This window comes from Anopheles gambiae, chromosome X, assembly GCF_943734735.2.
Source record: "Anopheles gambiae chromosome X, idAnoGambNW_F1_1, whole genome shotgun sequence".
NCBI classification, from domain to species: domain Eukaryota; kingdom Metazoa; phylum Arthropoda; class Insecta; order Diptera; family Culicidae; genus Anopheles; species Anopheles gambiae.
The window spans coordinates 24,544,446-24,567,729 of record NC_064600.1 but is presented as its reverse complement, the minus strand read 5'-3'; the positions used below and the strand labels follow the sequence as shown (position 1 = coordinate 24,567,729).

Sequence of the window (23,284 nt, the reverse complement as noted above, 5' to 3'; positions counted from 1 at the left end):
AACTGTCTATCTCCTGGACATTGAGCGAAGACATGTAAGTCGAGATTCAGGTGCACTCATTGTTCTGGTAAGCATCATATCTCAATGCATGGTAATTTAAAGCTGGAACAGAGCATTCAGCCACAAGATCGACGTTTCGATAGACAGCATGAGGTAATTAATTTGACGGCTATTAGTATTCCGGCAGTAAAAGCGAATCAAGTGTTGCTATCTACGGAAATTATAAAGGTTAAATAAGCAAACGAGCAATGAATTTTTGTGAAAGCCCTATTAGATATGGTGCACAAGTCAATTTGATGACAGAAGCCCTCTGTGCACGACTTGGTTTGGCGAAAAACATAAATGGCATGCGGCTGTTTGGTGTTGGTAGGCGGAGTGTTTCTACCTCGAGATCCGTAACCACATCAATTGCAGCTCGAAAAGAGAAGTATGATCAGCAGATGGGTATTGTGTTGATGCCGAGGATCACTAGATATCAACCAAGTGTAGACGTAGCAGCAATAAGAACCAACTTACCTAGAGATTTAAACTTTGCCGATCCAAATTTTGATAAAATGCAAGACATAGAATTGCTATTGGGATCGGAATTTTTTGTCGATTTTTTGTCAGTCGAAGGAAACCGACCTTATATTAGAAAGGCCGAAGGACCACTACCAGCTTTAGTCAAAACTGTATTTGGTTGAATTGCCATGGGTAAAATACAGTGCATCCCTCGATGTAATATAACAGAAGCTAGCGTGTGTACTGTCAGCGATGAGTACGATTTGGCCAAACAGATAGAACGCTTTTAAGTAGTTGACGAGTTACCAGTATCAACTAAACAATCTCAAGAAGAACGTGATTGTGAGGAGCATTTTCGGCAGTATCACAAAAGAGACATAGAGGGTAGATACGTGAAGCTTCCATTTAAGACTAATTTCAAGGAGATGATTGGTGGCTCTCTGGATGCAGCACTTAAGCGTTTCCTGCAACTCGAGCTGCGATTCAAACGCGATCCAGAGTTGAAAAAGGGCTATTATCGATCGGCTATGAAGCTATTATCGATGAGTATATGACTAGAGGATATCTGAACAAGATATCAGAAGAAAGAAAGGTCGTCACACATCAGCCAATCTGTTATCTTCCACATCACGCGGTTTTAATAGCATCCAGCACAAGCACGAAAATCAGGCCAGTATTTGATGGTTCTGCTAAAACTTCACCGGGTTTCTCTTTAAATGATGCTCTACTTGTAGGACCGGTTGTTCAAGATCCCCTATTTGATCTGTTGCTGCGTTTTCGGATGCATCGTGTAGCATTGGTGGCAGATATAGAGAAAATGTATCTGCAGGTAAAGGTACATGCGGATCAGACCCCTCTTCAGCGCATCCTTTGGCGATCGTCTGAAGAAACCCCAATTGGCACATACGAACTACAGAGAGTTACGTTTGAACTCAAACCATCATCGTTTTTAGCCACGCGAGTGTTGTTACAGCTAGCTGTTGATGAAGGCGAAACATACCGCCGTGCTCAAAGGGCTCTGCGAGAAAATTTCTATGTGGATGATTTTATTGGCGGGGCGAACAGCGAAGACGAAGCTATTCACTTCAAGTGGAATTAATTCAAATATAAGGAAGGGAGCGGCAGTTATGCAGTAAAGCATCCTTGGATAATGCAACGGGAAATTTTTCGAAAGCAATCGTCGAAGCCTATCATCGTATGTCGTTGCATGAAGGACCTACATCAACACTTAGTTCCCTCAGGATGGAATATTGGATTCTTAAGGCGGGTACATTGGCAAATCATACTTATCGCAATTGTATTGTTTGTTTTAGGTTGAACCCTGTGCCCATGTTTCAACCCCCCGGACAACTACCAATATATCGTATCACCCCTTCGCGATCGTTTTCGTTAGTGGGCAGGGACTACTGCGGTCCAGTGTACCTCAAACCGGTCCATCGACGAGCTGCTCAACAGAAAGCTTACATCGCCGAGTTCGTGTGCTTCAGTGTAAAGGCCGTACACATTGAGCTTGTATAAGATTTATCAACACAAGCATTCTTGGCAGCGTTTCGGCAATTCATCGCACGTCGGGGCGTTCCTGCGAAAGTATTTTCGGATAACGGATTGAACTTCAAGGGTGCCAGTAACTGTTTAAGGGAACTCTATGATATGTTTCAATGCGAGAAAAATTTGAACGATATCCAGGTAGCAGCTACTAGACAAGGTATAGAATGGGAGTTTATTCGGCAGTAAAAGCAACCAAGAGAGGGCTTACGAAAGTAATAGGAACGCATTAATTAACTGTTATGTTTTAATGTGTTTTATTCGATGTACTGTCGGGGAATGATCCCGAGATGAGGATTGAGCCCCTTTTATACTAATTCTAACAATAGCCAAGAACAGTCCGCACTCACATTACTACTCTAACTTATACTAATATAGTTCATATCGTATTAGTAGAAATTCACTATATAACACTTCTCCCAGCTTTAAATGACATTTTAGAGATACTTTTTAAGGATTACGGACTACTCTTTTAATCCAAAATTACGCTTGCTATTTCTTCTTTGCCTATTCTTGATTCTTTTTGACCTGCGTAACTTGAGTGAAGAAGACTCACTTCATTTTCTTTTTGTAGTTCTTGTTTTTTGTTTCGCTTAAGGTATGCTTGGTACTTGATCAGTGATTGGAACTGTCTCTGGAACTGAATTACTTTCTATTAACGGAAGGGTTGGAAGGTATTGATCTGCAAGCTCAGAAAACCGAATCTGATTTGTGTGAACCATTCTCACATTGCCCTGTAAATTAATCAAATAAGTGTTTGGGCTTATTTTCTCTAATACCACCGCTGGTATCCATCTAACATATTCTTCCATATGGTTTTTATAGAATACCTTAAATATAGAATGTAGATATAGTTTCTATAGAATATCGTTTAATACGATTAATCGGAACGTTTCCTCATGCGTGTTCAAAAATCAGTTCGGTAAATCACCTCGAATGGTCCTTCGTACGGAAGTGACAACGATGGTCGAATTTAATTGTTTACATTCCTGTTGAATATGTATATATATATATATATATATATATATATATATATATATATATATATATATATATATATATATATATATATATATATATATATATATATATATATATATATATATATATATATATATATATATGTGTATATTCAACAGGAATGTATTTGTGCGTAACAATTAAATTCGACCATCGTTGTCACTTCCGTACGAAGGACCATTCGAGGTGATTTACCGAACTGATTTTTGAACACGCATGAGGAAACGTTCCGATTAATCGTATTAAACGATATTCTATACAAACTATATATATATATATATATATATATATATATATATATATATATATATATATATATATATATATATATATATATATATATATATATATATATATATATATATATATATATATATATATATATATATATATATATATATATATATATATATATATTTATATATATATATATATATATATATATATATATATATATTTTATATATATATTTTATATATATATATATATTTTATATATATATGTACTAGATATAATATATATATATATATATATATATATATATATATATATATATATATATATATATATATATATATATATATATATATATATATATATATATATATATATATATATATATATATATATATATATATATATATATATATATATATATATATATATATATATATATATATATATATATATATATATATATATATATATTATATATATATATATATATATATATATATATATATATATATATATATATATATATATATATATATACATATACATATATATATATATATATATATATATATATATATATATACATATATTATATTCCAACGTCTTTGACAGTTGTCAACATAGCGTGACTACTGCTATCGCTCCGCATTTATCCGCTGTTTTATTGGTGTAATCTGGTTTTGCTATAATCAACACCAGTTTTAGTGTGTCCATAAGTGTAGTCTCCTGACCCTGCCATCGTGTTCCTGACGAGAACCACCGTGTTCGCGATATATTTGGATTTTATTTGTGGCTCCTTCGACGTTCATCTGCAGTGGCATCTAAAATGGAGGATGTGTGTTATGCATGTTCGGAAGCACTGGGCCCGGTTGAAGGGTCAATTACGTGCCTATATTGTGAGGGTACATACCATCTGGCGTGCACTAAGGTGCCTGTATCGGTCATCGACGAAGTGAAACGGATGGCCTCCCTGCACTGGAGTTGCATTGGGTGTACTAACGCCATCGGGAATCCGCGTAGCAAGGCGATCAAGGGCATGGGTATGCAGGTTGGGTTTCAGGCAGCCCTCACAGCTGCTGTTGATGCCATGAAGGCTAGCTTGGTCCCACCGGTAATACAGGAGATTCGGGATGGCTTTGCCGGAATCGCCACGGCCCATTCGGCATCCTTGCAACATAGCAATCAATTGCTCCCAGATGCACTACCAAACGGAAAAAGACGTAGATTATTTCGTGATGCAGTTGCATCCTCAGATGCCGTGTTTGTTGACAGTGCAGCAATCTCAAACGCCACAAATACAAACAACACTCACCGGATCGATCGTCCTTCACTACCACCAATAATCACAGGTACTAATACAACCTCCGCTTCAATACCAACTGTTTCACAGACACCAAGAACCGATTATTTGTGGCTGCATCTTTCAAGGTTGGCTGCGTCCGTCACCATAGAGCAAGTTGTCTCGTTGGTATGTTTGCAGTTGGACACTGCAGACGCAATTGCTTTTAGTCTGCTAAAAGCAGGAACGGTTCCTAGCCCATTGAGTGCTGTATCGTTCAAGGTCAGAATCCCTGCTGCCCTTCGTAGTAAGGCACTTAACGCAGCCTCCTGGCCGGTCGGGCTCGGAGTGCGTGAGTTCATCTCGCTCCCGCCGCGATCTCTACATTCACGAACACAACACACGAACACTTACACACCGATACCGCAACAACCCCGTAATCAGCAGACACCGGCACCACTACAGCCTCGCAATCAGCACTCACCGGCACCACAGCAGCCTTGTACCCAACGCAATAATCCCCACAATAATCCGTACTCACCTGCACATATCCATGAACCCGCACGAACACAAACCGAACAATCACCAACCGATATGAACTGCACTCTCCCTTCACCCACTCTTCCGTCCACGTCACGTTCAAAAACACTTCAAACTACACTGGTTCATTTTTTTCCGAAGTAACCGCACTACAGCAGCGCACCCATATTTTGCGCATACGGCTCGAGCAAATCCTTCGACAACAAACACAATACACTCACCTTCTACGATAAGCTCGCTCAATTGCAACACCACAGCGCCTACTAACACTATGCAACAAGCACCTACTGATCGAGCGGCTTGTATCACTGTGTACTATCAGAATGTGCGTGGCCTGCGTTCTAAAGCCGATGAGTTCCGTTTGTCGGTTCTTGAGACGGAATACGATGTATTTGTACTCACTGAAACTTGGCTCGATCCCTGTATTCCCACCGCTCTCCTCCTAGGAGATGAGTATCGTGTTTACCGATGCGACCGGGATGCCACTAACAGCTCTCACTCTCGTGGGGGTGGTGTTTTAATTGCATGCAACGTTTCTCTTCTCTCTTATGTGCTTCCTACGTTGCCGCAACTGTTAGAACTCACTTGTGTATGTATTCAGTTATGCGACTACCGTTTGTTTATTGCCGCTGCCTACCTGCCTCCTAACCATAGCATGAATGAGGAGAAAATAAGTGCATTGATCGACTTCGTTGCTAATATCAGCACTACTCTTGGTCCGAGAGACAGGTTCATGCTTATTGGTGATTTCAACCAGTCTACGCTATCGTGGACATCGGCATCAGAGGAAAATGGAGCTGCTTTTGATTTCTATGAGCCTCATGCACGCTCCACGCGCAGTGTCCAGTTCGTTGATGGTTTGCATCAGAGTGGACTATACCAGCTTAACTCCAATACTAACTCATCGGGGCGAATACTTGACCTAATTTACGCAAATTGGCCAGCTGCATCTACATGTTCTTCAATACGTGTCTGTGAATATTCCCTTACTACTAACGACGAACACCACCCTTCGCTTGACTTTGACTTGGACAACGTAGCCCCAGTTACGATCGCTACAGCCATTGATGCTGATAAAAGGCTGAATTATGCTCGTGTTGACCTTCCAAAATTGGAGCGATTGATTTTATCTTTTGACAATTCTTTTAACTGTTCGGACTATTCAACCATTGACGATGCCACAGAGGCTTTTTGTGAGTTCATGAGATCTGCTATATGTGAATGCACTCCTGTTAAAATTCCTCGTCGTGGACCACCATGGGCTGATCGCACACTAAATGCATTAAAAAAAGAAAAAAGAAAAGCCTATTCTGATCAACGAGCAGAACGAAACAGCACGTCACGTCTTTATTACAACAGAGTTCATTCTCTCTATCGCCGATATAATAGATCCTGTCACCGAAGTTATTTGAAACAAACTGCACGTTCCCTCTGCAAGTACCCTAGGCGCTTTTGGAGTTATATGGACAAAAAACGAAAATCTGCTGGGCTACCAAGCATTATACGTTATGACGGTGACAGTGCCTGTTCCCTGCCAGAAATGTGTAAATTGTTTGCCTTGCGCTTCAAGGACAACTTCGCTTCTCAAACTACTGGTCCAGAAGATGTGGCCGATGCTCTCTCTAACACACCTGTTGGTGCACTGCTCCCTATGCTACCAGTCATCACTGTCGATACGATCATCTCTGCCATCAAACGTGTCAAATCCTCATATACCTCTGGCCCAGATGGTATACCGGCCGTTATCCTAAAGTGGTGTGCTTCTGCGCTTGCTCCCTCGCTGATGAAGATTTTTAAGGAGTCCCTGAGGTGTGGAACCTTTCCTGCCACTTGGAAATCTTCCTGGATGACGCCCATCTACAAGAAGGGCTGTAAGAATGATGCTGTAAACTATCGTGGCATAACCTCACTCAGCGTGTGTGCAAAGGTGTTCGAAATGCTAATCTACGAGCCATTGTTGGCCTCGGCCTGCAACTATATTAGTGTGAATCAACATGGTTTTGTACCCAGGCGATCTACAACGACTAATCTACTAGAATTTGTTAGCAAATGCCATAAATCTATCGATAACGGTTTACAACTAGATGCTATTTATACGGATATCAAGGCAGCATTCGACAGTGTATCGCACTCCATATTGCTAGCGAAACTCGACTTACTTGGTCTCCCAAACCCTATGATAATGTGGCTTAGATCGTACCTTACAGATCGTCAATATTCTGTGAAGTTAGGCCCGTACATGTCAAGTCCAGTACATGCATCTTCTGGAGTCCCGCAGGGCAGCAACCTGGGTCCTTTGCTGTTCCTTCTTTTCATCAACGACGCGACATTGATCCTTCCGGCTGATAATCATCTACTGTACGCAGATGACGCGAAAATTTTTCGTGTTATTCGTGAACCAGAAGACCACGCCCGACTGCAAACTTCCTTGCATGAGTTCCAGTGTTGGTGCAACCGTAATGCTTTATCCCTATGCACACATAAATGTGAAGTCATCACTTTCAGTCGTTCTCGCTGCCCATCATTGTATGAATATGCGCTTGATGGACAGTCCTTGGTGCGAAAACTATGTGTTAAGGATCTAGGTGTTTTGCTCGATACAAAACTATCATTTAAGGATCAGCTGGATCACGTAGTAGCCACCAGCAATAGAATGCTAGGACTAGTTATCAATATGACTCGCGAGCTTAACGATATACCTTGCACCAAGGCGCTCTATTGCTCACTTATCCGGTCGTTGATGGAATATGCAACTATCGTATGGTGGCCAACTGCAGCGCGTCCGTTAGCTCGATTGGAATCAATCCAGCGCAAAATTTCACGATTTGCTCATGGAACCAAAGGCTCGATTACCGGACTAGGTGTTTACTACTCGGGCTACCCACCCTAAGTGAGCGAATACGAAAAGCCAGGTTGTCGTTCATCACGGGACTTCTCGACGGCCGTATTGACTCTCCGTCACTACTGGCTGCCATCAACCTGTACGTTCCTGCCAGGCCGCTCCGGACTCGGGCAATGTTGGCCCTCGACGACCGTAGAACGCAATTTGGCTCCTCTGACCCGTTCCTACTTATGTGCCGTGCTTTCAACGCAGTCAGCGACGCTTTTGAGCCGAGGATTTTGCCAACTGAGTTTAATGATCGTGTTTCTGTGTTAAATTTGGTTCCATAGTGCACAGTTTTATGTTTTATGTTATTGTAATCCATTGTAAAAAACTCATTGTAAAACATTGCTAAAATGGTTCGAGAGGGCATTATTGTCCATCGATAGACAAATAAACATAAACATAAACATAAACATATATATATATATATATATACATATATATATATATATATATATATATATATATATATATATATATATATATATATATATATATATATATATATATATATATATATATATATATATATATATATATATATATATATATATATATATATATATATATATATATATATAAGATTCGTCGATGGACTAGATGGTCCACTAGCGTCGCATGTGAGAAGTTGTAGACCGATAAATTTAGATGAGGCTTTTTCAGTAGTAAAAGAGTACACGAACGCTGCGTATAGACCTGCATAGACAAACCTGTCTCAAACTACGACACGATAAGATAAATTTAAGCCGATTAGTAAGAGAGATGACGATGTAATCATGAGAACAATGTTATCAAAAATGCAGGTCAATAGCTGGTACAGACCATATATAGATCTATATATATATATATATACGTCACGCACACATTTGTATGCGATAGTGTTAAGAACATGATTATACTAGGATAAGGATAAGATTTTAGAGAAACATAGAGCATCCGAAGTTGAGCACTCGAAGCAGACGGACGCATCCCGTTTATCTTCTTAACACTTTAAGCGCCGTGTCATATAAATTCGCATGACGGTTTTGCTCACCGTTCAGCTTTGTATCTGACGCCCAGTGATTCTCTTGAGAACGAATGAGGTAGGAAAGAGAGAACGAGAACGACATGTGCTTCGCCGCTTATCACAATGAAACAAAAGAGTGATAACAATGGCACAAGAAACTGTCGCACACATCGCTCTCTTACCATGCGCTACGTGCTCACTCAAAAACTGTGACGTCAGGCCGGCGGTCAAAGTGTTAACTGGCGCAGTCGTAAAGCGAACAAGCATCCTTTATCATCCCGGTTTATCCATTCCTGAAAGCATATCTGCGGAGTTGCGGAGAGAATCGAAGCGAAGGACACAAATTGCTCGAGAGCGGAGTGCGTACAAGCACGGAATTTGCTGAGAGACAGCGTACCACCTACGCACAATAGAGAAGAGACTACATCGACAGACAACTACAAGCACAAACAAAGCGTGTAAGTAGAGTGACACGAGTTACATAAAAAGTGCAAAATCCACCACGCACGATGAATCAAGAAAATAATTTTACCCAAGAAGAGCTCTTGGAACACATAAGGCGTTTAACCGATACACAGAATAGCCTAGTCGAAGAAATGAATAAGATGAGGGCGGTTGTAAAAGATGATCCAATGCTTTCCTTTAAAACGCCAGATCCTATAAAAAATTTACCAATATTTAATGGTAACAAAAACGAGACACAAGCTTGGATAGAAGATACCGAAGCAACGCTTAATCTATTTGACACCTATAAGGGCACACAAACGTACGAACTTATTGTTCGAGCAGTGAAGAGCAAAATATTTCGAACAAAAATTACATAATACCCAAAAAGGCAAATTTTGAAAATTGTTTAGACGAAAATGGCATTTCTGTTAGTAACATTAATGAAAAACATGCAATTAAAAAATCATTGCTGCTCGACATCGTTAACATTAACAAGAAAATTAAATTTAACATTTTTCATTTCCACGATTATTTTGATGGATTGATAGGCTTTGAAACACTTCGAGACCCTGATGCGTATTTTGACATAGGGAAAAACATGCTTAAGATTGGAAAGAAAGAATATCAACTTAAAAATAAATGTCCAGACTAGTGTTGGGAATTTCGTTAAAAAAAAGGAACGGAACGTGAACCTGGGGTGCAAAAGAACCGACCCAGAGCTTAGAAGCCAAACTGTCATCCGGGGGGGGGGGGGGGATGTTGTTACTTGTTACAGGATATGAAAAGGCTTTTCTTCAATCTGAAATCATGTCTGACACCAAATCTAGATGGGTTCGACCTATGCCCAGTAAGCTGTACCAGCTGTGCTTATATAAAGCATGCATTTATTATCTAGCATTTTTAAACTTTTTAGATGCGACGAGCATTTTCGGTCACAGCCTTCCTGTACCACTAATAGGCTTGGCAAGCAGTAACTTATTAAATGCCAGGATAATCATCCCAGCGTATGGGGGCACGATCCATGGGGGCTCCGCACTAACAGTTCAATAGAGACATCATTGTATGATAGCGTACTAAAAAAAGAATATATATTCTCGCACGTGTGGAAGCTAACACACGATACGATTGCAGTATTGACATGCATGACATTGTGTAGCATTCGTTAGTCTGGTCTTTCTTAACAATATTCAAAACTGATCGATATTTTTTTGATAAATTCTTTTAAACATGACCTACTCCGCTATTTACGGATTTCCTCGATTGAAACTTCATTGAAAAAGTTCTTTTGGTCCTTTGTGTTAAAACCGGCTCCGCAGCCGTTGGAGCGGAGCCGTTGGTGCGGAGCCAGCTCCGGAGCCGGCTCCGGAGCCGTCGGAGCGGAGCCGGTTCCGGAGCCGTCGGAGCGAAGCCGGCTCCGAAATTGCCTGGAGCCGGACGGAGCCGGCTCCGAAATTGCCTGGAGCCGTTTTGCCCATCGGAGCCGTTTTGCCCATCACTAGTGCACAGGCAACACACACTATGTGCGAGAAAGAGTGAAGTTATCTTGCATGCAGTAAGCAACATCCGGACAAAGCCGGTTTTTTCAAAAAACGGAACGCACGAACGATAGCACCTTGCTAACAATATTGAAGCGGCAAAGACCGGAACAGAACGAAGTGAACGGAAAGAACGAATTGAACGGAACGGAATGAACGGAAAGAACGGAAAGAAACGGAAATAACGAAATGAACAGAACGGAACGGAATGAACGAAACGGAACAATTTTGTATAAAGGATCGGAACGGAACGGCCTACATAAAGAACGGAACTTTTTTACTAGGTTCGGACCGGAACGGCCAACACTAGTCCAGACTATCAGACTATTAACTATACCGACGAAGTACGTTTCATAAAAATTGAAACAAAAAGTAAAAACGATCTTGTTGTTGGTGAAGAAACCGGTTGTGGACCATATTCCATTTTTCCAGGAAATTACAGTAGTGATGGAACAAGCGCACTACTTACATTAAAAAATAATAATAATATGTATCAAGAAACTATCCTCAATGAGCTTCATCTGCACGAAGAAGAATTTGTAGAAACAGAAGGACCTTCTGAGCTGTCTGGAAAAAAGTTTAAAGTAATAGACAATTATCTTTCCCGAGAGGAACAAAAGGAACAATTACAATCTCTGATTGATGAGCATACAGAAATAATACACTGTAGCATATCTGCTATACAGAACATATTGTAATACACACTATCAGCTATAAACACATTGTAACACACTTTGGAAAGCCAAACCACACCATTGTAACACATTCATTATAACACATTCAGTAAATCAGATCATACCATAGCACCGCAACCGGAAGAGTTCAGGCCGTCCATTCAAACAAATAACAGATGTGACACACTTATCAAAAACAACCGAAACGCACAACATAAGCAGGAACAGCATGTAACCCAAAGCAGGAACAGTATATGCATTAAACCCAAAACAGGAACTTAGTGACAAGAACCATCGTTCTTGTCAACAAAAGACAAACGTAACTAGCTGAGTGAAAACAATAACTTTCCAACATACAACCCGGAACCAAATGTGAGAAACCCTTAACTTCTTTTGAGTATAAATAAAACCAACTCCGATCATGGCAAGTCAGATTCGTTCGGACTGTCAGGATAGGACTATGCCCATCCAACATTTATCGACTTCTCATTTAAAGAGTTTAGTTATGTCCCCCTACCCAAGGTAAGGCCTCTAAACTCCAACGTTTCCAATAAGGGAAACCTCCTAAAGGTTTCTATGATCGCCTGGACGATCAAGTGTCGAAAAGTCCGCTCGAACGAAGTTTTAATCCACCTCGGCTCATGTCAGTAAAAACTGACCTACCGCGACGGTACTCGCATTACATGGTAACCGTGACTATCGTCCGAACTCATTACAATACTTTGAAAATGAAAAACTCACATTTACTCATGCTATCAATCACAATATAAGAACAATAGATAACATTCCCATCCATACAAAATCATATCGATACCCCCAAATTTTTGAAAGCGAGGTACAAAACCAGGGGAAAAAATGTTAAAAGACGAGGAATCAATTTCCCCATACACATCACCAGTAAGGATAGTCCCAAAAAAGGCTGACGCTACAAGATTAATTAATACAGATTACACAAAGGAATTTATTTTCACTACCGACGATAGTAACTTCGTAGTTGGAGCAGTGCTATCTCAGGGCCAGATTGGTAAAGACAGGCCAATTGCTTATGCTTCTCGGACTCTGAACAAGTTAGAGGAAAATTATTGTACCACTGAAAAAGAACTCCTTGCAATTGTCTGGGCAGTAAAACAATTTCGACAATATTTATACGGTCGGAAGTTTAAGTTGGTTACTGGCCACCGCCCATTGATTTATGCTTGATCAAGTTTAAATCAAAAGATAGTCCGATGGAATCTTGTTCTAACAGAATTTGATTTTGAAACAATTTATAGGCCGGGAAAGGAAAATGTGGTGGCCGATGCTTTGTCTAGAATAAGACCAAATTTTGCATCTAATGAAATAGGAGTAACAGGTTGGCTGATAAGTCCCCGGTCTGACACATAGATGGCGCCGCTAGTATTAAATGCATTTTTTATATAGTACCAACCTGCAAATGATTCGTGTCAAAATTTGACGTCGGTATGTCAATTAGTTTGTGAGACAGAGCGTCTTTTGTCAAGCAACTTTTGTGTTGTGTTGTTCCACCAAGACAACGCACCGTACCTCAAGTCATTGAGAACGATGGCAAAAATTCATGAATTGGGCTTCGAATTGCTTCCCCACCCACCGTATTCTCCAGATCTGGCCCCCAGCGACTTTTTCTTGTTCTCAGACCTCAAAAGGATGCCCAATTCATGAATTTTTGCCATCGTTCTCAATGACTTGTGGCACTTGTGGGGAAAAAATGTTAAAAGACGAGGAATCAATTTCCCCATACACATCACCAGTAAGGATAGTCCCAAAAAAGGCTGACGCTTCAAGATTAATTAATACAGATTACACAAAGGAATTTATTTTCACTACCGACGATAGTAACTTCGTAGTTGGAGCAGTGCTATCTCAGGGCCAGATTGGTAAAGACAGGCCAATTGCTTATGCTTCTCGGACTCTGAACAAGTTAGAGGAAAATTATTGTACCACTGAAAAAGAACTCCTTGCAATTGTCTGGGCAGTAAAACAATTTCGACAATATTTATACGGTCGGAAGTTTAAGTTGGTTACTGGCCACCGCCCATTGATTTATGCTTGATCAAGTTTAAATCAAAAGATAGTCCGATGGAATCTTGTTCTAACAGAATTTGATTTTGAAACAATTTATAGGCCGGGAAAGGAAAATGTGGTGGCCGATGCTTTGTCTAGAATAAGACCAAATTTTGCATCTAATGAAATAGGAGTAACAGGTTGGCTGATAAGTCCCCGGTCTGACACATAGATGGCGCCGCTAGTATTAAATGCATTTTTTATTAAATGCGCTAGTATTAAATGCGGTATGTTGTCTTGGTGGAAATGAATGTTAAATGAGTTGAACGGTGACACAAACAATAAAATGACAATACACTCGGCAGACACGAGTGATGATCATTACATACGTATCACAGAAAAGACTACGAATCTCTTCAAAAATCAGTTGATTTTTCTTGTTGACTTCAATGTAGCAGAAACGCATGAGGAAGTTTTCCCTAAGTTCCATAGGTTCATAATTTCAAAGCCGCAATATTTTGAGGAAGGTATTGTCCACATTATTAAAGAAAAAGTTAAAAATAACGGTTCTTCTTGTATTCATTGTCCCAATTCACTTATCCAGCTCATTCAAGAGACGTACAGAAAACACTTTGCAGAAAACAAGATATTTAAAATTTACATCTCTTTTACCTTGTTAGCAGATAAAAAATCAGAAGTAGAGCAAGATGATATCGTAATGAAAACCCATTAATATGCGCATCGAGAGATTAAAGAAAACAAAGCACAAATTCTAAACAAAATTTTTTTTCCATCTATCGATAAAAAAATTAAAGTATTCATTCATCTGAAATGGAATGAGATCCGAAGCCCCCTCGAGGGTTAATACAGGCTCTCCCATCCAACTCCTATTCCGACACGTACTCGCCGTGCAGAGTGCTAAAGTGTGTCACCACATATCCAAGCATGGGTACACGGGCTTGATCCAACCCCTTGGGCGGATGGTGGCATATGTCAAACCAGGAGGGGGGTAGGTATCCCGGGAAACTGGGTGCCTGAACGTCGGGGGGGCAACCCGACGCTAAACAAAACGGTCACATGGGCGCAGTGACCAAGTGACCGAACGTAAGAATACTGCATACCGAGCAATGCAGCAACGGCATAGAACGCGGGCATGCGCAGAGGAATATTCACGGCTCAGACGCAAAGAGAAACGAGTTCACCGCTCCAAGAAGCATGCTTTGGAAGAGCAAAACATGCGAGAACTCGAGCAAACCAGAGAGGCGTACGGACCGACACGAAAGTTTTACCAAGCGATAGCAGGTTACCGAAACAACGTTGTACCTAAGGTAACCTGCTGTCGCCAAAAGGATGGAGATCTGGTTAGTAACCAGCCAGAGGTCCTCTCGCGGTGGGCTCAGTACTTTGATGAATTACTTAATAACCAGTTTAGCGAACAGCTAGAAGCACCACTAGCAGATAGTGTCATGCTACTGCCATCCAGCATAGAAGAAACACGAAAGGCTATCCGTCGGCTGAAAAATAACAAGGCACCCGGAACCGACGGAATTGCAGCCGAACTGGTCAAGAATGGAGGTGCACGACTAGAAAACGAGATTCATCAAATAGTTACTGAAGTGTGGGATAGCGAATCGATGCCTTGTGATTGGAATCTCGGCATCATCTACCCCGTATACAAGAAGGGAGACAGGTTGGACTGTAACAACTACAGGGGTATTACGGTGTTGAATACCGCCTATAAAATATTCTCCCTGATCCTTCAGGATCGCCTTGTCCCGCACGTCGAAGAGATGGTAGGAAACTATCAAAGAGGATTCCGAAACGGAAAATCAACCACTGATCAGATCTTCACCATGCGGCAGATCTTGGAGAAGATGGCTGAATATAAAAACGACACATACCATCTCTTCATTGACTTCAAAGCCGCATACGATAGCATAGCCAGGGTAAAACTGTACGACGCCATGAGCTCATTTGGATTCCCGGCCAAACTAATAAGGCTAGTTAGAATGACTATGACCAACGTCACATGCCAGGTGAGGGTGGATGGAAAACTCTCAGGACCTTTTGCTACCACCAAGGGTCTGCGCCAGGATGACGGGCTTGCCAGTCTCCTATTAAACTTGGCGCTAGAGAGGGCCATCCGCGACTCTAGGGTGGAGACTACGGGAACCATCTTCTATAAGTCAACCCAGATCCTGGCATACGCTGATGATATAGACATCATTGGTCTGCGGCTCTCCTATGTAGCAGAAGCCTTCCAAGGGATCGAGCAGGCGGCAGAGAACCTCGGATTGCAGATAAACGAGGCAAAGACCAAACTGATGGTGGCAACATCAGCGACCCTACCAATAAATAATCAGAATCTACGTAGGCGTGACGTGCAGATAGGTGAACGCACTTTTGAAGTCGTCCCGCAATTCACCTATCTTGGGTCAAAGGTCAGCAACGACAATAGCATGGAAGCTGAGTTGCCCGCAAGGATGCTGGCTGCCAACCGGTCATTCTACAGCCTGAAAAAGCAGTTCACCTCAAAGAACCTGCCGAGACAGACGAAGCTGGGACTATATAGTACCTATATAGCTCCAGTACTCACATACGCCTCTGAGACATGGACACTGTCCAAATCTGACGAAACCCTCTTAGCCGCGTTCGAGAGGAAGATGCTCAGAAGGATACTTGGCCCCGTATGTGTGGAAGGACAATGGAGGAGCCGCTATAATCCGGCAGGCCATTTTATACGCATGGAAACGGATGACCCAGCCCGTAAAGTCTTTTTAGGCCGTCCACAAGGACAGAGGAGGCGTGGTAGGCCCAGATTGAGGAGGCAAGATGGCGTGGAGGCGTCCGCCATGAAGGCCGGGATAACGGACTGGCAGACGAAGGCGCGAGATCGTGAGCGGTTTCGGACACTCCTGATGCAGGCCAAGACCGCAAAGCAGTTGTAGCGCCGGATTAGTAAGTATTCATTCATATTTGCAGCATTTGTAGGAAAAGTAAATATGACAGAAATCCTCCAAGATTGAGTGATCAAGAACCGGCTTTTGTATCCATAGATTTTGTTGGTTTTCTTCAAGATTTAAATATAGAAATCCATCACGCCAGTGGAAGCAATTCCAATGGCATAGTAGAACGATTCCATTCAACCTTCATAGAATTGTATAGAACATTAAATAGAAGATACAATAATTTGGATTTTTTCGATAAGATCAATGTACTAGTTGACATTTATAATCATACTATCCATTCGGTTACAGGCTACATACCAAGAGAATTAATTTTAAACGTTCAAGGAAAAACTAATACGGAAAAAATATTAGAATGCTTCAACAAACTGCATTCAAATGTAAAAGTAAGACTTCAAAAACAAAAAAAAAATTAATGGAAAATGGAAATAAGAATAGAGAACTACCGCATAGTTTAAGCCCCGGGGAGAAAGTATTTGTAAGAGTTACGCAACGAAATACGAAAGATAAAGAACCATTTAAAGCTTCTGAAGTAAAACAAGATAATGAACTACCATTTAGGGATTGGTTTGATTTTAAGGTTCATAAATCAAGGATAAAAAAATGAAATGTCATTTGTTAGGGATCATTAAAACCAAGCGAGGACGCTTGTAACTTAAAGGGGAGGCGTAACGCAGACATTTGTATGCGATAGTGTTAAGAACATGATTATACTAGGATAAGGATTAGATTTAAGAGAAATATAGAGCATTCGGAGTTGAGCACTCGAAGCAGACGAATGCATCCCGTTTATCTTCTTCTCTTATATACCTCTTCTCTTTCATCCTTCATCATCCCTTCACAAAAAGTGATTTACAAAATGTGTTGCTTGCACTACATTTAAACACATTTCTAATTGTTTCTCGAAACTTTAGCATGTTTTAAGAGCGTAGTCACCAACTAATCAAAGTATATATTAGAAAAACTGGATGCCGAATGAGGAATTATATTGGAAAATACAAATCAAATGGACAAGGTACTGAAAAAAACATATTGTATAAGGATTAAAAAACTTACTTGTTTTCGATCGGGGTTCCCGTGGTCCGTCTACCGTAACTTTGATTGCTTTGTTATAAGTAGCAACTTGTGGTGGACTTGTTGATACAGTAATAGTTAGCGTGAAGCTTTTTCCTACGTCGTTTTGAAATAGTTTTTATTTTATAATTGTTTGTCAAACAAATGAAATGATTGATTCAACACCACATTATGTACCATCAGAAGTTGGCGAACGGTGCACAATACATTTTACGGCGAAGAATTGAGTGATGCATATGGAAAGAAAAAGATAAAGGATATATTAGCATATAAGTATGATAGAAGTGTCCTACAACAACTATAACTATCGTGAGTAGCATAGAACTGGAAAGAACAATAGTCGGCACCACGAATAAAACAAATATTTCTACAGTTGTTTAAAGTTCATTTTATTTTAACCGAGTTCATTTGTTGATCATTCGTGTTAAAATCAACAAACGTCAAAATAGTTGACGATTGCTCAATATCACACATAGGCAAACACAGAAGAAAAATTCGAGCAGTTTAGTTTAAAATTATGTGGATTTGTATTGCAACGCTCTTGACAATCGTTAGTTTGCGACCCGCTGCGCAAATTCGAGCAGTTTCCTGCGCAGGAAATGTACCAAAATCTGGGCTAGCCAGCGCAGTTTTTGGCCCGATACCCACGTGGGACTTCAGCGATTTCTGCGCAGGCCTGCGCAGGTTTAGCGCCCTCTGTGGGCGAAAAGGATGAACTATTTTAGGCGGCGGAGCAAAAAAACGGTCAAAAAATTTAAAATTATTGGCGCCCATTTGTATACATGTTGAGTAGTATGTACTCACAATGTATAGTATATTGTGTTTAGACGGGTTTGATTACGTTTGCTAGTTTTATTTTTAGTCCTACGTTGTGTTACAAATTACAAAGTTTTAGTGAAGTTAATGAAAAAATGGCTGAACAAAATCCGTGGTGTTTAAGTGTTGCGCACAAGTACGACTTTCTTGTCTCGAGTTCACGAAGCGTCTGTCTTCTCCTTACAAAAAATGATAGTGATGAGCGTCACAACGGAATCGATCATTCCGTGCGGATCGGAACTGTATCCCTCGCTGAGCTGTCAAAATATGACCCAAGCAGCAAATTCTCCTTAACAAAATGTACGATAAATTCAAATCCAAACATATTGTATAATGTATAGTATAATGTATAGTTTATATTATTTTATAAAATATAGTTTTAATAATTTTACTAAATTTTATGTTTTTAAATGTGCCGAAATCTGTCTCGAGTTTTTGGGTCGCGACACACACACACAGTGCGGGGAAAGTGACCGTTCACTCTATCATGTCGCGATCCCCCACCCCGCCCGACGCTTTGAATGAGGATGCGCTACAAGATAGCTGAACCAGCCTTTCTTCCGATAAGGTTGCCGTAATCGATCATAAGGGGAATGAGGGGTGGGGGGGGGGTTTGTGGAGGGTGCGTGCTCGCGTGCGCGACTTCGGGGGTGCGTTCTCGCGTGCGCGCTTTCGTGGGTGTGTGCTGGCGTTCGCGCGTTCGCATGCACGCGTTCGTGAGTGCGTGCTCGTGTGCGCGCATACATGCATGTTTGCGTGCGTGCGTGCGTGCATGTGAGTGTGTGTGTGCGTGCGGAAACCCCACAACTATTTGATTCTGATGCGTACATTTTCATCCACTGCGGCTACAAAGTTCATGTATTTTTGACCTCGCTACTTGAGAAATAACACAACTATTGGATTGGCACCACCATCTTTGCGACCAGCTCTGCTGTTGGTGGTACTAAATAATGATGGGCGGGTCGACCCAAACCTATCGGGTCGTAGCCATCCGTAAGCGACCCGGAGTCGTTCGGGTCGACCCGAAAGGTACAAGTAGGTTCAGTGGGTGCAACTACTCCGGTAGGTGTGAGAAAGCATAAGCGACTCCGACACGTTGCTGCAACGAGTTCGGGTCGGGCCACGGTAGGTTCAGTTTGACCCGAGGGTGCAGCGAGTTCGGGTCTACCCGAAAGATCAGTAGGTGCCAGAAAGCATAAGCGACTCTGACCCGTTGGTGCAGCGAGTTCGGGTCGGGTATTGAACCTACCTTGACTCGACCTGGCCCGATCTCGCTACACCAACGAGTCGGAGTCGCTTATGCTTTCTCGCACCTACTGATCTTTCGGGTTGACCCGAACTCGTTGCACCAGCGGGTCGGATTTGATTCCGACTCCGACCTAGCGCACCCGCTGCACCCACGGGTCGGAATCGATTCCGGCTGGCTCGCACGCGACTTCGGGTCGGGTCGTGAAATGAATCGTATGACCCAACACTAGTATTAAAAAGACACACGATCGAAGCAAACGTGCATGTGATATGTACCACATTTCTATCCAATTCAGCTAGCGGGCTCAAGTGGAAATAACATTTTGAATTGAATCCATTCAAAAGAGAATTCTGGATTTGTTTATTAAGATGCGCATTTGGTGCTGCACCTGCCCGTCCAGAATCTGGCGGCTTGTTGGCTTTGAGTCGGTATCATGACGCCTTGCGACCGGCACTGCCTTGGAATGGGTTCGGCTCAGTAGGTTCATGTCCTTTGGTCGAGTGCATTCCGTGCATTTGTCGCGCCACAGCGGTAGACCCGGCAGCAACAAAGTCAAGACAAAAACCTTCCACGTGTGTCGACTGCTATGCTAAGTTCTTCTTCTTCTTAGTATTATTATTATTATTATTATTATTTTTATTATTATTATTATTATTATTATTATTATTATTATTATTATTATTATTATTATTATTATTATTATTATTATTATTATTATTATTATTATTATTATTATTATTATTATTATTATTATTATTATTATTATTATTATTTTTATTATTATTATTATTATTATTATTATTATTATTATTATTATTATTATTATTATTATTATTATTATTATTATTATTATTATTATTATTATTATTATTATCATTATTATAATTGTTGTCATTACGGCCTACGCGACCGTGCAGGCCTTTTCAGGACTTGAATACCACGTAGCCTGATAATCAGCCCTTGCTACGGCGAAGGTTCATACGCGGTTAGAACCCACGACGGGCATACAGATGCGAGGAATGATGGCGGTGCCGCGGTACCGCTCCTATCCAGCGGGCAACTTGCATACTGTAACACTATCTCCTGCCCGATGCATACGCTTCAGGCAGGGGGAAAACACCGTCATGAACCAGCGGCGGATCGAACGGTAGGCGGTCTTGGTGGTCACCGAAAATCTCTAGTCTGTAGTATGCCGTATGTCTACAAGTGGACAGAGTATTAGCGACAAGGGCCCCCGGAAAGATGGTCGTTTTGCCCCGTGGCTGGAGAACCATTATCCCCCCCCCCCCCCCACCCTCTCATGCCGGCAATAATATTAAGGCCTATGACTGATGATCGTAGGGTTCCCATGGCCACCTTCCTCTCTGCCGGCAATTTAAGTATACTGTTCAATCTCCCAACAGCTGTGTGCCAGTACCCCCTCCTTCCGATCATCAGTTACCATTTACAGGGGCCTCAACTCGTCTTTGCACCTAGGACCCTCGATTGCCCCTAACCTGCCTCTGTCATGCACACCTTCCTTTCTTTGGCCGATGGATCATAACATTCTGGAAGAAAACACATTTGGCGAAAGTGTTGCACACACACGTACACTCACACGCATGCGCAGACAGCTCAGCATATCTGTGTAATCTACTCCATACGAAAGCAAAAGCTTAGGGTAACAAAGTTATGCTTAATGCTTAACACGTTCAGCACGATGATATGTCCCAGGGACTACCAGTGAACTTTCCAGGATGCTGGTTTCACAATTAGCTTGCGTTCTAGATGCCGGCGAAAAGGAATGTTGATGAAAATCAGCGCCGGGATGAACATGTTAATGCGAATTGGGGCTCTCTGCGTTGCACAGCAAACCCTCCTGTGTGAGCTAGCGATTCCGTAGTCAATGTTACATTGCAGCGTTTCAATTCACTGCCCTTTTTTGGTTTGATTTGTGAAAATGCAACTTCATCGCCGATATGTTTGTTAACGGCTTTTTTAAGCGCCACAGCAACTCATGAGCATTGACCACAAGTGAGAAAGAGATAGCGCTATGGATGGAAAAAGCACGGACGACGGCTGACAGCATATGGCCGTCTGAAGCACCAACACATCCAAACCTTCGACAGAACGCTCAGGCGAGGGGTATGAGGCGGAGCCAGGGACGGGTAGCTCGATGAGCTGCTTGACAAATTTGCCGTTGCAGAGAAAAGGAAGGCATGAGAAAATTCTCCGAATGTCCTGAGATCTTCCGTCGCTTTGCACACCCGCTGCGCAAAGCGATCGAAAACTTCTCCAACTCAAACTGCAAACATATTTCACAGCCCACAGCAGTGTGCTTGTGAGATTGTGTTTCGTCAATTTTTTGTCCAACACACAACAAAAACAGCTGTCATAATACAAATCTTCCGATTTTGACAACTTGTCTTTACAATTTGTGTTTAATAATCGGGCCTATTATCTCGGCTTTCCCATTCTGCTGTCCCACCTAAAAAACTTAACAACTCCCCTCCCTGGTCTGACTTTACTCTCCGCTTCCTCAAAAGAGATCGCAATCGCACACTACGTAATTATCAAGACATGCGAGACCCTCACCATAAGCGCATATTTAAATACTCTTCTAATGCATATCGCATATATAACAGGGCTTGCTTTAGATCTTACGTCCACCGAGTGCAAGCACAGTTTAAAATTCACCCTAAAGCCTTTTGGGGACATGCTGATTATCGTCGTAAATCAAAAGATATCCCTTCTCATCTTACTCTTGACAATCTCTCTGCATCCGGGACTGACGGCTGCTGCAACCTTCTAGATGAACATTTTTCAAGTGTGTATCCTGAATCAATCAAAACCATACCATCAATCTTCAATAGCACTAGCAACACGTCCACCGATGTAATCAACGACAGTAACCTAAACTTACAGCTTAGCACAGTTTTACAAGCAATAAAAAATCTTAAACAGTTATTTAATTCCGGTGCAGATGGCATGCCAGTAACAGTATACCAGAAATTTAATGCTGTGCTTGGTCCTCTCCTATTAAAACTGTACCGTATATTTATTAACTCATGTTCATTTCCGGACACATGGAAATAAACTCATATTACTCCTATCCCTAAGAAAGGCAATCGCGCAAACGCTACCAATTGTCGTGGAATCTGCATCCTCGGTGCAAGCTCCAAAATATTTGAATCTATAATTTACTCACCTATCCTATTTATTACAAGAAACTGCATTATACCTCAGCAACACGGTTTCATTCCTATACGCTCTACCTTGACAAACCTTATTTCCTTGACTTCCGTTATCACCTCTAGTTTAGACAGCGGTTCTCAGGTTGATATCATTTATACTGATTTAAAGTAGCCTTTAACCGTATTCCTCACCCTATACTTCTTGCAAAGCTATCCAAAATGGATTTCATAGACTCATACATTCGTTGGCTTCATTCGTTTTTTAGCAATCGCTCTTTTCGTGTTCAACTAAACTCCTGCTTTTCCAGATCCTTTTCAT

At 41.4% G+C, this 23,284-nt stretch overlaps 2 protein-coding genes across 8 annotated transcripts in view; both read right to left on the bottom strand.

Moving 5' to 3' along the window:
- Positions 1-23,284, bottom strand: part of LOC133391686 (protein lozenge-like) — a 337,731-nt gene that overhangs the window by 235,024 nt on the left and 79,423 nt on the right. For all 7 annotated transcript variants that reach the window (XM_061647406.1, XM_061647384.1, XM_061647380.1 and 4 more), the window contains one exon: positions 17,710-17,823. In XM_061647406.1, the coding sequence (XP_061503390.1) occupies positions 17,710-17,823 (114 nt within the window). The remainder of the gene's footprint in view (positions 1-17,709; positions 17,824-23,284) is intronic.
- On the bottom strand, positions 3,906-4,609 carry LOC133392206 (uncharacterized). Its single transcript, XM_061651745.1, has 2 exons — positions 4,214-4,609; positions 3,906-4,124 (listed from the first exon to the last, which is right to left on the bottom strand). The coding sequence occupies exons 1-2, from the start codon at positions 4,478-4,480 to the stop codon at positions 4,005-4,007; spliced, it is 387 nt and encodes a 128-aa protein (XP_061507729.1). The 5' UTR covers positions 4,481-4,609; the 3' UTR covers positions 3,906-4,004.

Bases quoted from the DNA above. Each gene is read 5' to 3' on its own strand.
- LOC133392206 (XM_061651745.1), bottom strand. From the start codon at position 4,480: ATGTTGCAAGGATGCCGAATGGGCCGTGGCGATTCCGGCAAAGCCATC. The intron at 4,125-4,213 runs GTATGTACCCTC...CCTCCATTTTAG, and splicing joins ACCTTAGTGCACGCCAGATG to ATGCCACTGCAGATGAACGT.